The sequence below is a fragment of the Epinephelus fuscoguttatus genome, linkage group LG11, assembly GCF_011397635.1.
Source record: "Epinephelus fuscoguttatus linkage group LG11, E.fuscoguttatus.final_Chr_v1".
Taxonomy (NCBI): Eukaryota; Metazoa; Chordata; class Actinopteri; order Perciformes; family Serranidae; genus Epinephelus; species Epinephelus fuscoguttatus.
The window spans coordinates 28,369,544-28,387,208 of record NC_064762.1 but is presented as its reverse complement, the minus strand read 5'-3'; the positions used below and the strand labels follow the sequence as shown (position 1 = coordinate 28,387,208).

The following is a 17,665-nucleotide window of genomic DNA, read 5'->3' as shown; positions in this document are numbered from 1 at the left end:
TTTTTACTTTAACAGAATTAAACTTATTTCACCTTTAAACCAGCCTACGATTTATACCATTCACTTCTTTTACATTTAAGATATCTGCCACAACCTTGATACAACAAAGCTTAATGGTGCTTGGTTTTTGGGGCTCAAAGCAACAATCTTTTAAAGCTGAACAGCAACAGTTGTTTCCAAATATAATGTTAAGTTACATATTTCTTGTTGCTACCGGTTTGACAATCGTAATTTCAGCTGTCTACCTAACTTCTATTTATATATACAAACAATTAAAATATATATATGTGAGCTTGTGATGCGAATTGTTTCATTCATAAAGACAAGATGGCTTCCTTCTACACATGTTTGGATTGGAGCACAAGCTTCAGAAGAAAACACAGATCTGGATGACACTGCTCACCATAAGGTCTGTGTATTATTACAGGTAACCATTGCTGCAAAGACATGATGACTCTGGATATATTTTGGGTGGCTCAGACAGTATAGAACCGCCACAGGTTATCGTATCAGTGTAGTGCTGTGACTCAGATATTCACCCTGTTGCTGCTCTCTCTCTTCCTAGGATTCTTCTTGGCAAATAAATCAAGAGCGCCTATAATCCTTGGAGATCTGGAGGGATTATGGATAAAGTATCCCTGCATGGTTAATTCTCTTCTTATTTTAGTCGCCACATAATATATTTGCTCCCCAGTGTGTTACAGAAAAACAATTGGAGAGTCAGCCCTCTCCAGCTGAGACCCGTCGCTTGTCACCACGACTTAAGTTGACAATTTATTTAAACAGAGAAAAGCATTCTGCATGTGTGTGTTGTCTATCTATTCACTTTAGGAGGCTGTAGATTCATCTGCTCCCTGTCTTTGTCTTCTTATATGAAAGTGTGTTTATCTCTGTCTGTGCCACCATCTCTCCGTCTGCTCAAACTTACTATCTGGCTCCAAAAGATTAAAGAGGAAACACTGAATATTTGAACATTTTGGCACGGCAGTGGTCCAAGTGAAAGATAGTGAACACTTGATCACAAAATTACCACTTAAAGCAAAATAAAAATCTCCATAAGTCAAACAAACCTAATTTAGTCTAACACCAGTTACAATTGTAGTCGCCCCAGAAAGAATTTATGGCATTAAAACGCTCATCACTTAAATTATTCCTTTTATTATCTCATGTGCAAGAGCTTCAAGGTTATTTTGCCAACTAGATTCCGGTAATATCCCCCCTGCAGGGAGAAATAAATACAACAGCAAGACCACTTTTCAGGCTTTAAAGCTGACCTCGTGTTTGTTGTCCACTATTATCACACAGCCATTTATTATGACTCCGAGGGTGCATGAGGGATGCAAAATCCTGTGGAGAAAATCCATGCAGCTTCCCATCTGTAAACAGCATGTTCAGAGCCTGATTTTGGCCACTCAATGACAACAACTTCCAGTTAGAGGTCACTGGCTATGTATTATACATTCATAGTTTCTAGAGGCTGCCCATGTAGAGTTTAGGTTTTCACATATTGATATGCTGAAGCTGAAATTGAGGCAACAGACCAGTTCTCAGTGGGAGAAGAAGTGCAACAGATTGGAAATTACAGCCCATAGAGACCAGTGCTGTAACATGGTGTGATGGTTGGGACAGATAAGGTGCTTCAACCCCATTCACAGATGGTGCGTTTAGGGACCTGCAGACAGGTGACGTGATGGTTTATGTTTCAGTGGTACAATTACAGCTGCTAGAAAATAAACCCACAAACTGATTTTTTTTTTTTTTTAAATTCATGTTCAACTGACACTAAAAGTTTTTAAACCTTTATGTACTCTCTATCAAAAGTTAGTATTCAAATTGGTTTATTTGTTTTGTGCACAATACTGTAAGTCAGACGCACAGTTAGGAAGCTCACCCTCTTTAGGCTAACTGTTAATATGGTACAGCTGACTTTCTGTAAATTGAAGAGGCTGAAGAAGAAGATGATAAAGAAATGTAAGAAATGAGAAGATGTAGCTGAAGAAAAAGCTGAAGTACAAGAAGCTGAAGAAGAAAAAGAAAAAGCTGAAGAAGAGGAAGAAAAAGCTGAAGTAGAAGAAGCTGAAGAAGAAGAAGAAGAAGAACAACAAAAAGCTTAAGTAGAAGAAGCTGAAAAGGAAATGGTGGTGGTGGTAGTAGTAGTGGTGGTAAAATATGAAGTTTGACTTTAACTACCTGGCAATAATCGTTTAGCACAATGTCCATTACAGTTAAAAGCCCAAAGTGACACCAAATATTTCATTTTGTCTGACCAACAGTTTAAAGACATTCAGTTTGCCATCACATAAAACAGAAAGGCAGCAAATCCTCACAAGACATAGTCTGAACCAGAGAATATTTGGGATTTTTGTGTGAAAAACTGATTTATTAATTATCAAAATAGTTGCAGATCAACTAATCGTTGCAGCTCCAGTGAGGTCTATGAGTGGGTCTAAGAATAAATCTACCTCCTGTTTCATACTCCAAGAGTCAAAGTCACCTTTAGACTTATTGAAGAGATTGCGTGTGTATGTGTGTGTGTGTGTGTGTGTGTGTGTGTGTGTGTGTGTGTATGTATGTATGTACTACCTGCAGGGCATCATAATACATCTTCTTGCCCTCCTCGTCAGTCTTGTCAGACATCAGCCAGGCCTTGAGCAGGTACTCATAGAAACTGTCGCCTAGGCCACCCACGGACACATGATCTGCAACACACAGATAAAGGATTATAACACACACGCACGCACAGGCCTCCTATATGTATGCTGTTTGATACTGCATCTGTTGGACCATCCATAGATCACCCACACAAGACACGGGGTGAGACACATGTGTGTAATATATAAACGGGAAAATACCTACAGTCTGTGATATACTACAGGGTTATGTGCATGCATGTGTGTGTGTGTGTGTGTGTGTGTGTGTGTGTGTGTGTGTGTGTGTAAAGGGGTTGTTATCGTAGATGAGTCTCCAGCCAGCTGAGCTGTACTTTTGTGTTTGCCCTCCTGATTGTCAGTGAAGGCTCATCCATATGCATGTGTCATTAACAGAGTCCAGCCCTGTTTGTGGTGTGCAGAGATTAAATGTCAGCTGTGATCATCTTGAAGAGAAAAAAAAATAAAAAGGAGCCAGGTGGTGAAGACGGGTTGGTTTTGAGCCGATAAGAGTACCTGGTCTCCTGCAAATATGATATTAAAACCAGGAATAAGAACACTGTGCGATTGAGAGAGATGACACAAGCTTAACATACAGTAGAGCATCTGCTAAACAAAACAACAACTGTCTGATGAGAAAGCAATTACAAATTCATGTACAAATTAGGATGTCAGTTTGTGTTAATTTTGCTCTTGATAGCCAGACACCAATTAACAGCTAACTAACCGATTAATTTTCAAGGAAAAAAAAAAATAGAAGCAAATTGACATGAAATTTAAGACGTCTTTACTTTTAGTTTACGCTCCACTGACTCAGTGAACTTTAGCATCACATTTCAAAGCGCTATCCATTCAGAGGTGGTAAAATTTTAATGTTTTGTGATGTAAATGTCTTGCCTTTTATTTTGTTTTTTTTGTTGGCTTTGCTGACAGACAGCCATATTAACATGCAGAAACAGTGCCCACTGCCCACTGTCCAGCCTCTACTGGTCAGCTAACTGGTTAGCTAACGTGCTTATTGGTGATTACCACCACCTGGTTGCTGCAGAAACATAGTAGCCACCTTCTACTGGTTAGCAAACGTTAGCCTTGGTCATACTGCACTGCATACCATCCGAGTTGGGTGGGAGCTAGCTGCAGAAACATAGTAGCCACCCTCTGCCCTGGTGAGTAAGCGGCTTCTTTTTGAGCCGCAAAACCCCTTTTGGATTTTTAACTTCGTTAGCACCACTGGCCGTGCTGACAGTGCTAACAGAGCTAATGCTAAAGAAGGTTCACAGCTCAAATATGAGCCACTTAATGACCAGGCCGACTTGGGAGGGGACCAGAGGGTGGGCACCATGTTTTCACAGCAAGACAGTTGGGTCAGGACTGTATTCCGAGCAGTAATTGCTGAATAAGCAGCAGTTAACATAGCAGCAGTTTGGATTAAACATAAAAAGTTGAAATATGACGCCGTCTTCCACGTATGCACCGCATGTGAAAGAGACAGGGTAAGCAGTTCTGTGAGGCTGTGTTGGAGAGATATTTTTCAAACAACATTAGGCTGCAAACATCCCTAGGTCATAATTTATTTAACAAATGCATTCCCATCACTATTGCATAATGTCTTTCTAGATGAAAAACCTTCTTTGCCTAAGACATGCATGAAAGCTTTGTGTGTGTGTGTGTGTGAGGACTTTTTTTTGTTGTTGAAACTTGCTGTTTCTATTCAGCATTCCTAATTGAATATGTCACAATTTGCATAAAATACTTGGATGAAAACAGAGTTACTGGCTCTGGTTAAGAGTGTCAGCTAAATGCCAACAATTATAACTGTGGATGTGCTTTCAGTAGCTTTATTCAATGTTTTATGCATTAGATAATAAAAAAGTAAGTAGACCAGAGGTGCAGGTCCGTATTTAACCATCACAGATACTAACAGCCCTCCAATCAAGGCCTGGGTATCAAAAACAATATCAGACAGACTCTAATAAATTCTGAAGCATAGCAGTGGATATAAAAACTAAGTAATAAAACACGATCAAAGGATTTCTAATTTCATGCCACAACTTTCTTGTGAAAATCAAGACAAAATATGCCCTGATTTAATGTAGAACAGCGTCTGACCTGAACAAACATGACACCTTTGCAAGGCGAAATGGGTATTAAAGCATATTAAGCATGAAAAATAATTAATTTTCACCCTTTCAAAACTGAAGTGCTCACAAGCTGCAAGAAACTCTCAGCAGATCCTAACAACCTCAGAGACACTACTTACTTTTCCACCTCTGCATGTGTCCTTTCCCATGACTCAAACACCACAGTCTCCCAACAATGAATTACTAAGAACATAATGTGTCTGTACTATTTTGTATGCAAAATACTGTTTCATACAAAGTCAGTTTTTAATCCATTGTTAGTATAATTTGCCTAATCTCTGCAGTTCTTAGTAGGTGGCAGAAATGAAAACACAGCAGGCTAAAGGATCATTTTTTCTGATGTTCCTCGTGTTGTGTTCAGGTCCTGGGTTGCCATACTTCCTGGCACGATTTGGTAAAAAATTGCCCACTAAAGACCCAGAAATTGGTTTCAGGAAAATTGGACTTACATTTGACAGGGGATGAGAAATATCACTCATATGTTACTCTGCTAACAGTCTGGGTTGCCATGTTGAATATGTATTGGGCTGTGAGCTTGCCAAAAGATTTAAGGACTAGTTTGACAATTTGCGAAATATGCTTATTTTCTTTTATGCTGAAGATCTACAACACTCTTAAGTTGCTGGAGAATATCAATACCATTCTTATATCTATATCTGTATTTATATATGAGCCCAATACCAAAAAAAAATGGTTATCTTAGCTTAGCATAAAATGTTTGTGTAAAGTTCCTCTCTAGACATTGATTAAACCCCTAAAATCTCACTTCTGTTGATAGAAATGACTTAGATTTAGAAGTTTTATCTATGAAAAATGCCCCTTCATGCCTTAAAATGGATTTCAGTCAGGAGCACTTTAGTCAAAGAAAACTTTATTTCCATTTGCAGTATTATATTTGGCGGTATGACTCTGTTCTGGGGCCTCTCTGGCTTTTCTTGGGCCTACACAGAAAGCCTCTTCCACGTGCCTACGTGGAAAGCCTTAAGGCAGAGAGAGCACACCTTCCTGCCCTTCCATGCGAAAACAAGGATAGCCTGAGGCAGAGAGCAAACCTCCCTGCCCTTCCATGCGAAAACAAGGATAGCCTGAGGCAGAGAGCACACCTTCCTGCCCTTCCATGCGCCTACATGGAAAGCCTAAGGCAGTAGCAAAGACCCCTCAGGAACAGAACAGAACAGAACAGAACAGAACAGCATCAATGACAAACAGAAATGATATTGATAAGTTAGACACAGCATGAAAAGGAGGAGCTGGGGCAGAGGTGGGTTACAAAGTGGCTTCAGAGGAAGCAATAAGCAGTTTATAGAAATTCATAGTATCAAGAAAAAACACTTGAGATATATTATCTTTTTTTTCAAGGGGGTCCCAGAAAGTTGACACGTTTCTTAGGTTTGTGATGTAACAAACCCTGGAAGTCTAAGTTTGTGTTTTGAGATTGCCATTGGTACACTGCCGTTCTAAGACCCAAATGCTCAGTCTGCTTAAATTGCTAATGACAAGCCTTATAGCATATAAAAACACCATATGGACATGTTAACCAGGTTAAAACTTGATACTCAATGGAGTTGGTCTTTTATGGTGTATAACCAATGATTTGTGTTTTCAGAAAGGTTATGAGTCGGACTATTTCTTGTCTGAGAACACTGACTTCCTGGAGTCTCTGCAGCTAATGACAAGAGAGAACTGTTTCCTGGCTGTGGTTTCACATTTACTGCACTTAGTATTGCCAATCTTTTCATCTAACTCTCTGCAAGAAAGCAAATAAGCCTTGTCCCATAAAGGTCCAACTATTCCTTTAAGAACTTTATAATCTGATGTAGCTGTGATGTCGAGGTCTGTCATTTTGAGTTTGTTCTGACGTCCAATTTCTGCTCTCTAGTGGTCAGAAATCACTTAAAGCTGCTTTAAGAATGGGCTGAAAAATGGATTCTGATATCCAGCCCTTCTCCTGCCACTTGTCACTGTCACTTTCATTATATCTACTCAGCTGGCAGTTTTCTGTGACGTATGACAAGTGCGATTATGAGGCTTTTACTGCTGGTTCCTGTCCCCTCCTTACAATTCTTCTCTATTATACTGTATATCTCTCTCTCTGGAACTCCATATGTTCCTCTCTTTTCTCTCCTCTTCCTCAAAGTCTCAGCTCTCTATCATTATCATCCTCACCCGTTAAGCTACACGGTTTGAAGAGCGTGATAATCGATTCAAAATTATACCCTGTTACCACAACCTGTCAGAATGGTGGACAGGTGAGCAGACACATGATGTTAAAGATAGGAACTGGGGGGTGGAGCAAGTATGGAAATACTTGACACTCAGTGACACAATTAAAAAAGGGGTTCCAGCAATGTAAAGAGAGTCAACAAGGTTCAGACAGAAAGAGTGAAGAGACGTGACGAGAGACAGAAAAGGAAAAGGAGTGGATGTGACAATCAAGCCATTCAACAACACTGTCTCCACTGCAAGAGAGTAAAATCCATCATTCTTTTTTCCTTGTTGATTGTTCTTATGTGGTCAGTCACTCACCACATATGACTGTGATGTCAAAAGAAAACCTAAAGGTCAAGAGTGTAGAATTTAATGGCATCTACTGTACCAATGACGTTGCAGAACTGAAACTTCTCCTGTCTTTTAGGCAACACCATCAAAAAATGAATACATCTATTTATCACAACTTCTCAAAAACCAAAAGCTTTTGAAAATTTACTATAACAGAGGACAAAGAAAAACAACCTTACTATCATAATCAGGCATAATCAGAAGGCTAAAACCAGTGAGTTTTAGGTTTTTTTTATTAAATGGTCTGCAGGACAAACTGATTATCAAAATAGTTACTGATCAGGTTTGATCTACTAATTCATTCACTGACTTATCATTTCAGCTCTGCTTATCATAGAAGGTTTCTAACAAAAACAAATGGCTCTTGAAGATCTATCAGGAGGTCCAGAAAAAGTGGTAGGAGATAACTCGTGTGACATAACTGGGAGTAAGTTCATCACTTAAAACTCAAATCAAAGCAGGAGCCAGTGAAATGGTTGTAAAAATAATAATATTAATGATGGTTACCAATAATAATTTGCATTTCTGGTTTTAGTAAGAACAAATTACAGGTGTAAAATAGTTTTCTTTAAAACAGCAGCACTGAGTCCACTGCAGTAATCCAGACAAGTGGTAATTTGCATGCATTAGTGTTACAGCGTCATCTTGGGAAGGAAAAGGTCGGACCTCGGCGACATTATTCCAGGATTAAATGCTAATTTTATTAATGTTTCCAACATCAGCCTCGATGTCCAGGTTACTATTAACCCAAAGATTTCAGCCTGTGATTTTCATTTCAATCAAACTGTATTTAGATGTCTCTTTCTCCATGTTTGTTTAATCTCTATTCTTCTGCAAGAAATCATGAGTCTTTTATTTGGGTTGGCAAAACTTGTAAGTGTGGCAGCATAGCAGAAAGTATTTGGGCACAATGGCGGTTTTAACAGTGAGAGGAAATATTAAGTATGCAAACTACATGTTAAATCTCTCTTTAACAGGTGAAGGACAAAAGAAGCAGAGAAAACAGATCCATTTTTCCTGTCGTTAACCATCTTAGGCTTTTTTCCGCATGCACATGGGCATTTTTGAAAAAGGTGTTTTTCCTTCCTCTGTTCTCAAAAAAAAAATAAAATAAAATAAAGTAAAATAAATGAAACAATTTCTGTCAGAAAGTAAACACAAAAACACAAGTGAAGCACTGTTGAGACCTTGCCAAACTAACAGGTGGCAATATAACCCTAACCCTAAAGCCTGAAAATCTTCAGCCTGGATGGAGTACAATTGGTAGGTTTTGAGTTACCTAAAATGAAGTTTGCATGCGAACGAGGGACCAAAACGCTTTTGTTTTCAAATACACCCCTGCACTAGGCCTTAAACTGCACTAAAAGCACCTCCGGGGAGTATCCCAAAACACAGTGACAACTTAAATCCGCTTTAATCTGAGTGCTGACTCAGCAACTGGAATACCAAGTTCCTAGAAGTACAGAGGGAGCTGCACTGATCACATGTTTAACATGCATGTATGTAGCCTAAGCTAGTTTTCATAAGGATTAGTAATCACACCTCAAAGATAAAATCAGTTTGTCCTGCTAAATGCTTTGTGGCAGCAATTAGACAAAAATAATAAGATGGGGAGCAAACACTGGAGCTGAAGAGCACTGTTTCCACTCAGGTGTTGCTGTGACACTCAAGTACTACACAAGAGGGAAATGCAGGCAAAGGGCAAGACAGAAACAAATGAATGGGATGTGATAGAGAGGTGAAGAGGACTTACGTTGGCCCCACTGGCCACTGTTGGGGTTCAGGTAGTTGGGGTACAGCCCCTGGGGTTTGTCCAGGCGATTTAGTACTTTCCGGATGTTCATTACCTAATAAATAAAGAAAAGAGCACACATGTAACCAGTAAACCTCACTTCAAACAACTGTTATAAATGTGACATAATCAATATCTGTACAGAAAAATAAGGTGACAGGGTGAAGAGTCTGAACTGCAGTTTTCATTCCTCCTCATCTTTCTTAGCTCTCTGATATTACTGACACTTCTACAGTGCGAGAGTGCAAGTGGAAATCCTGCACACTTGCAACCCATTAACTGTGAAAACATGAATATCATCTCATCTAAGGTGTGAACGTTACCTTCTGTGCAAACTCAGGATTTCCTGAGAGCTTGCTGAGGTGCATGAACTCCAAATGCAGCGTGCCATACTCTGCCAGGATGCTGCTGCCGCCTGATGCCCAGGGCCAGTTCCTACCAATACCACTGGACAAAGATAAAACAAGAAGGAGACAGAGGGTTAGAAAACAGGACAACAATGAGACTGAACCCCAGCTGATAAGTTAAAGAGCCCCACAAAGTTTGACAATTAATCCTTTTCATTTGAGAAACAAGCCAAACTTCTTTTAACTTGTATATATTTTATATTAATTTTTTACAAAGACCCACGAGTGCTTTGTTAGCAAAAACACAAGAATACAGTATGAGTCATGTTCGAAAAGCAATTCACGAGCCTACAGAAAAAAAAAAAAAAAAAAAATCCTGCCTGTCTCGATGCTAAACTGACAGCTGAAAAGAGGCGATAAATCCTCAAAAAGTCAGCTTAACACTCTGAGTGACTCAGCAGCTGTACTTTAAACTGTGAAGACTACTAAAATGTTCCTGTAATTTACATGTTATTTTAGAAAGCCGTTTTGCTTCAGTGACATTTACAAATAGATTCTTTCTTTAATGACACTAAAAGCTAACTTCACACTCCATCCGTCATATTTATGGGTGCATTCGTTTATTTTTTTCTCCCACAGACTTGACTTTGGCAGCTCATCTCATCCTCTATCTGTCAGTCAGTGCTTGGGGGACCCCACCCTCTCCCTTGAGTATAGTGGCGATGACGTTGCCTTGACCGCATCTGGCTATATGTGAGTGTTTCCAACCTCTGGCATGCTTGACAAGGACAGAAGACCCAGCAACAGGGTGTATACTGTATGTGTGTGTGCGTGTTGGATCATTAGAGCCACTGACAGATCACTTCCAGGCTAAGGACTGATGACTCTGGTGGCAACGCTTCAAGAGACTACTCATGAATACATATTAACAATTCACTACACTGTGAAACATGCACCGGGATGTGTGTGCTACACCAACTACATGTGGACACGAGCCACACACACACACACACACGCACACGCACACGCACACGCGCACACACACACGCACACACACACACACACACACACACAGGAGACATCCAACAAATGAGGAAAAAAAAAAGAGGTGGAGAAGGAGTGTGAATTGGGAGAACTGCCATATACACACACACATCACTTCAAAGAGGTGGATGAACATACTAATTATCCCCCCCTTCAACTCATCATGCTGCACAAGCCGTAATTTGTTTCCCATTACACCGTGGATTTAATCAAGTCAACCAGACACAGAGAGGACCACCGCAGCATCAGGCAGCCGGCAGAAAGACAGAGATCAGGGTCAGAGAACACAACATGCGGAAGAAAAATCCCATCACTGTAGACCTGATTAAGTTTGGAGCTGTGTTTGTTAGAGTAAAAGTTTTAGTGTTCCGGCTACTTCCAGGAGAACATTATTCCTTTATCTCCACAACACTCTCCTCTTCCCCTCGGTCAACTTGTACGCTTGATCTGTCTATCCATCTTTTGCAATCCTTTTATAAACCCTGTGATGAACGATAAATCCCTTCTCCTGGTAGGGCGGAGGCGTGGAGGTAAACACACACCTTTCCAGCTCACCCCTGTCCAGCCCAATCCCTCTCAAAGCCGTGCTGTGAGACAAACTAAATCCCTGTTAAGGAGAACAAAACAAAAGACAGCAGGGAAAAAGCTGCTGCGTAAACCAAACAGACACAAACCAATGTGGGGCAGATAGAGAGTAGAACTGTGGAGACAGACGGATGAGGGTGTGTTTGGAATATCATTAATCTGGCCTGGGTGTCTCTGTGTTTCAGAGAGATAAATTCAGCATCATTTGAGACCTCTAAAGCCGGCTGGACCTTAATTAGAAAATGGGGAAGTTTTAAAAATCAGGGCTGTCAAACCCAGTCTACTTGTGTGAACACAGCTAAGCTTGAAGATATTAAACTATTTGGGAAAAATGGGGTACTATAAATTGTAATTAATAAAATATAACTTTTCAAAGAAATAAAACATTCTTCATCTTACAAATACAAGCTGCATTCACCCTTGACCCTTCAAAACAGCAGCAACAGTCTTAATTAGCCCAAAATTACCATTATCAAATGTTGGCTAGATAATGCCATAACCTGTAATTGTAACTTGTGGTTATGGTTCAGCCAAAGTTACACAGGCTCACTTTAAAGGAATACTTTATCCTCAAAACAACCATTTATATATCAATTATTCACCCTGTGTTACATTGAATTTGTGAGGAAAACTATGTCTTTCTCGCTTGCCACCATGGTGAACGAAGAATCCAAAAACTGATAAAATTCTTGATGAATTTAACTAAAGGGTACCATGTTTAACAACACCAAAACATTATCAAAACATCTGTTTAGAAACTCTCACACAACTCATGCAGCATTACCCAGGTCTCATTTATCCAGTCATATGCTCAGTACTTCCCAAACACATGCATTTTCCCTAAAAGCTTACAATGACAACATTTCCGTAAAGGGCAGTGTGTCTGGGCAAGCACAAGCATTTGAACGCTGCTTGTGTATTCCATTAATCAGAGTTCAAGCATACCACCCTTCCACAGGCGCAATACCTGTCCATGCTTGAGACTTTTAGTGTTTCAACAGTAAGGTTTTAGCAAAAATGCATGTGTACATGTTTTGCTGCTCTTTAATCAGCAAGAATTTTCTTTGTTTTTGGATTCTACGTTCACCGTGGAGGCATGTGAGCTTTATTCTTCACAAATTTAACACAGCACAGCCGGAGTAGCTAAAATACATAAGATGATTTTGTGTATGAAGTACTCCTTTAAGGCAGTGGTTTTCAAGTGGTTGGTCCGGTCCAAAAGTGCATCACAAACCCAAAAAACATCAATAGAGAAATGAGGGTTAGTTTGAAATAAAATGCATCGATTTGTCTGAGTCCTTCCTGTGGCTGCTTGCAATAACAACCCACAGTGAATGAACTGTGATTCAAATAATATATTAATGCTGATAACAGCACTGGGTCAAGGAGCTGCCTCTGCTCCATTTCAGGTGAAATGAACCTGCTTCAATAGCTACTAAGGAGCATTCACGTCTGTTTTCTAATGGAAACTCTTTGTTGTTTCAGTCACTTCCTGTACTGGTGCTGGAAACTGGCAGTTATCCACTGGCGTACAGCACAATACAACTGTATTAGTCCATCTGATGGGAGTCTACTGTTGTGTTTGACTACTGATGCGGATGTCCTGGCCCAGTTTCCAGAGCACTGTTACCAACTAGCATGCTCTACATCCCTTTTCTCACATGGGATGTGATGAGACTTATTACAAGTCTGAGCTATAAAAACAGTGTTTGGTTTATGACCTTTCCTTGCACTGCAGATTATACTGTAATATTTTTAAAAGAAAAATACTGCACAGCTGGTCAAGGTTTGAGCTCCTTTCCTCACATAAGCCACAACTGGCTTTCAGCATCAATTTTAAGAAATTATTTGGCAATAACAAAGTAATGACATCTACTGTTGACTGTGTTTTTCAATCTCAGTTGGCTTAATTTTCACAACAGTCAGGGGTATGAAGATTCATATCAGAAGCTGGCCGAATATAAAGTCTCAGTTTGATGAAGTCAATTTATTAACAGGAGGCAGAGTTCTGTTTCTCTCTCTTTGTCTGCATGCTTTAAACCAAACAGTAGTATTGTAATGCAGCACACTGAAACACATTCAGATTGGAAATGTTAATTAAATGTTGGTGACCTAGAACCAGAGGACTTTTTAGAGAGCTTATACAAAGCTCAGACCAATGCATCAATGCTGATATTGAACTTTCATTATAAATCAAGAGATGAGCTGGCAACATCCATCGCTGATTAGACTGATGTGATGCAGTTTGTTTGGCTAATAGGTGTCCATGCCCATAGATTTTAATCAATTTCTGAGCCCATGGTTCATCCTGTTTCATAACCCTTATCAGGAAGATGTGAAATCAGGCCAGTAGCAATTAAATTAATGGTGTTTTTGGTTTAGTCTTACCAATACTGTTGGTTGTCATGTGCTATATTTTGTTCGTTTAAGAGGACGATTCACCCGTCCCAGGGACCAGACATTCCTTCAAAGCTCCATGCCATGACACCTGGGAAAAACCTGGGAAAACGCCATCTGCTGAGGAAGACCATAGATGGACCTTGTTCTTTTAACTCATGTTTGTGAGGTCACAAATTAAATGTCAATCTCTACATTTGTCCAGTGTCATGCTGAAACAAGTTTTGAAAGCGAACAAACTCGAGGTTCCCAACTGGTGTAGTCACAGGGTCCAGATTTCTCCTCTGTCATTGCTTCAGTGTCGACAAAGTTTAATATATTCTGCATCATACTAGTGTTTGGACATGTCATCAAGCTAATAAAAGGTCTGTGCTAGAAATTCACTTTGTACAAACTTGACACACTGGCGAGTAACTTGTGGTCCATTCAGAATGGACCCGTGACCCACTTTTGGACCGTAACCCATCAGTTGTGAACCACTGCAGTAGATGGCAGTTGGCAAACGGACAGTTTGGAGAGGCCTGCAGGAGTACTGCCAAAGCTAGGCAATGTACTGCTGTGGACAGAGGTAGCCACCTATAAAAGGGCCCACACCATAGACTCAAACGGTAATTTGAATGATTTGTGGTGAATGAGTGATGTTAACTGAATTTAAATTTACCTTTTAAAACACCAAAGTCACACAATTACACAAATAAATTGATCAAGGCAGTGGTAGACCAGCAGCTCTTGTGTTCTGCAAGGTAAAGTGACTGTTTTTGTCAAAGGAGTCTGGTGGCTTTGAAGAGAGCATAAATGGTTGTAGAGTCTTGAGTTCCTTGTTGGAAAGGGCTGTCCGATAGCAAAGACAGTGAAAATATTTTAGACTGATAATGACTTTTTAGGTGGTTAAAATACATTATGCTGCTGTACTTAGGTGGGAATGTCCATCAAGATAATCTGACATCACACATTTTCTGCCCTGCTGTTCAACTTATAAACAAAAAAACCAAGGACTCCTGGGGTCCATGCAACAAATATGGATCCAAAGCCTCGACCTAGAAAAAACTGGGTCTTAACAGATTGATGCCACTGTGAATTATGAGGGTTTGCATTGGAGGACATATTCCAGTCCTCTTGGTGTCTATCTTGTTTGTCCTTTTGGGGGTGTCCAATGTTCTTCTTATTCAACCTCTTACACCCTTATCCATTTTCCTGGCCAGCTGTGAAATGACAAATCCAAGCCTGCTAGTTTTATACCCTCCAGTCTATTCTGCGGCGCCAACAACAGTGATTTTAATTCTGTGGTGCCAAGCAGTAACCTGGAAAAACAGAAAAGGCATTCCATCTCCATAAATTAGCATGTCACACCAGGAAGTGCCCTCTCACGCTCCTCTAGTATTATGTTAGGCAGTGCTCCAATTCATTTGTACTCTGTGTTTGGATGAAGTCTATATTTTAGCCCAGTTTTTTTTTCTGTGTCCGTCCTCCTCCCTATCCATGCCACGACCTCTGATTCCCTCTTGCTTTTCTCCCCTCAATATTTCTTCCTCCCTTGTCTTAAAATCTATCGCACTTCTCCTCCAGGGTGCAAAGAAAATGTGAATCGTGATAGATTCACAGTTAGCAACTTAATTAGAGGCCTTAAATCATGGCTGCCTTCCACTGCCTTAGGTTACTGCCTGGGAGAGCTGCACCGAGAGCAAGTGTGTGGATTCGTGTGTTTGTTTAAAAGTGCCTCAGGGTATGGAGACAGTGTTACTACCAACACTGCGACTGTGTGTCTGCTGTATGTACATGTGTGTACCCCAAACTGTGGCCATGATTGGAGCACCTAAAAGGGTTCCTTCTTTTGTCCATTGGGTAGAGACCCCTTAACTAGTTTAAGCCCCCTGCACATCCTAAAGATGTCTTTAACTTGAACCTAAAAATGATAATGAAGGCTGCAAAACTATAATAAAAATAATAATAAAATAATAAAATAATTCATTACAGCTCTAAAGTATTGCCCAATATGAGCTCATCTGTGATATAATAACTATTGGTGTATATGTAAGTTGGAAAAAGAAACAGCACAATGTGCCGAAGATACATTTGGAGTAATTTAGAAACATTGTTACTATTACATAGTTTGTTGACCAGAGAGTGCTGACAAGATCATTTGTCAAATGTAAAATGTCCCACTCAGTTCATATCTTGATCACAAGTTTTTAAAAAACAAACAAAAAAATTTGATATTATTTGTTTAAAACAACACTGACTACGACTATAGTTCTTGGTTGGTCTATTGCTATCTGACTTTTTAACCAAATATTAATGTTTCTAAAATACTTATATTAGTAGAGCCAAAAATCCAGAATTGATTGGGTTCTGTAACTCCTCATAAATTGCTTAAACCCCCTTTAAGTTTTACAGCTTCTTCCAAATTTACTTCCATTACTGTAACATGACCAAAGCTGAAATCATTGAATAAAAGAAGCAAAATTAGACCACTGTAGTTACAACAGTTCGACTAGTGACTGCCAAATTACAAAGAAAGTGCCCTAACATGCTTGGGTGTAGACAATACTGTCTCAGGTGTCAAAACATACAGTAAAGTTCTTAAATAGTGGATGAGGTTCCTATACAGTGCTTCAAATGAAGCTACTGCCAACTTGTGGCACTTACTAGGTTACTACAAAATACAGTTTGGCTGGGACATTAACACACATAAGCCTCTTTCACACATGCACCTCAAACCTGAAGTTATCAAGACATTACCCTGTGGAGCTGTATGTGAGAAAGCAAATGTGCATATCAGTTGAATAGGACATTAAATTGACTTTACCTTCCAGCTCCCTAGTGCAAAATCTGTGTAGTTCATATGAGAAAACGGCCTTACGCCAAAACTGACTAAAATAGGAAAGTAACACTTGATGAGTAATAGCAATGAGTAATGTTGAAAATAAATAGATTATATTGCTGAATTTTATCATTTATCAATTAAAGTAATGGAAAGGAACATTATTCTTAGTTAGCATACACATTTTCTAATAACCATGGCTAACTCACCACCGCCAAAGTGACCTGGTTTTTGTTGGACTACCAGTCTTTATTTACGAAAATACAGTATATCTGGAAACTTAGAATTACAGGTTGTCTGAATGGACTCATGTGCCTTCACTGGTTTTCTGAAAGTGAGATCCCATTCCCATGAGGAAAAAAAACACAATAGCCCAAGTAGAATTTTCAGTAAATCTGATCCTGTCTTTCCACATTTCACGTCTTTTTTTCCCGCTGCTATGCCGACGACACTCAATTATACTTTCCTGTTGGGCACTAAGGGCCTTATTCTACTGATGCACTTTAAAGTAACTCTAAATGAAAATACAAACCAGCTGTCTTAAATGTTAATAAGCTGTCATCAGTCTTTACTAAGCGCAGCAAGTTCATTTTCCTATCACATCTAGAATAAAAGTCTCCATGACAGAGTGCTACTTCACAGGGTCACCCAGTGTGACAACCTCTCTAGGCTGTACTAATAGAGCTATTCTCCATCTTGGCCTATTAATCAAACTCCAAGACCCCAGGAGCTCAGGATTGATTGCTGCAGCCTCAGAGACTCTGGCTGAAGGAGGAAATCTGTCCCAAACCGACATTATTTTTTCACATTTTCCTCTATGAGATAAGAAAAGAGAGCAGGGGCAAAAGAGTTAGCTTTAACTTTGCAGCGTCATTAAGATGATGACAACACAGCAGCAGTCTGGCTGGAAGACAGACACTGTTATTGAGTTAGCGCATTCTGGATGATGGTGGGCATCTAAGACATGCATTACAGTACATTATGTACATATGTAGCTCTTTAAATGTGACAGTAAAGTCTGAATAAGCACCTGAATAAACACTGGACTGAAATGTACCTCTTAACATTTTAAAACTTTCTTGTGTAAGTATGCTTTTGAGAGTTCAATTCTTGCATTATCTAAACCTTTTATTGTCAATTAGAGGAAAACAATTAATGTATATGTGTTTAGTAAGTGTGTATGTGTGTGTGGGCTACAGTCATCATCATGATGCCTGTAGAGAGGAATAACAGCTAATCTCAGGGCGGAGCACAGATCCACACACCTCCACACAACCACACACACACACGCGCGCGCGCGCGCACACACACACACACACACACACACACAC

The 17,665-nt window shown here is 39.8% G+C and overlaps 1 protein-coding gene across 1 annotated transcript in view; it reads right to left on the bottom strand.

The window, feature by feature from the left end:
* man1a1 (mannosidase, alpha, class 1A, member 1) overlaps nt 1-17,665 on the bottom strand; it is a 200,314-nt gene that overhangs the window by 19,272 nt on the left and 163,377 nt on the right. The window contains exons 6-8 of the mRNA XM_049589654.1: nt 9,464-9,587; nt 9,102-9,195; nt 2,584-2,699 (exon numbers count right to left, since the gene is read on the bottom strand). Of these exons, the coding sequence (XP_049445611.1) occupies nt 2,584-2,699; nt 9,102-9,195; nt 9,464-9,587 (334 nt within the window). The remainder of the gene's footprint in view (nt 1-2,583; nt 2,700-9,101; nt 9,196-9,463; nt 9,588-17,665) is intronic.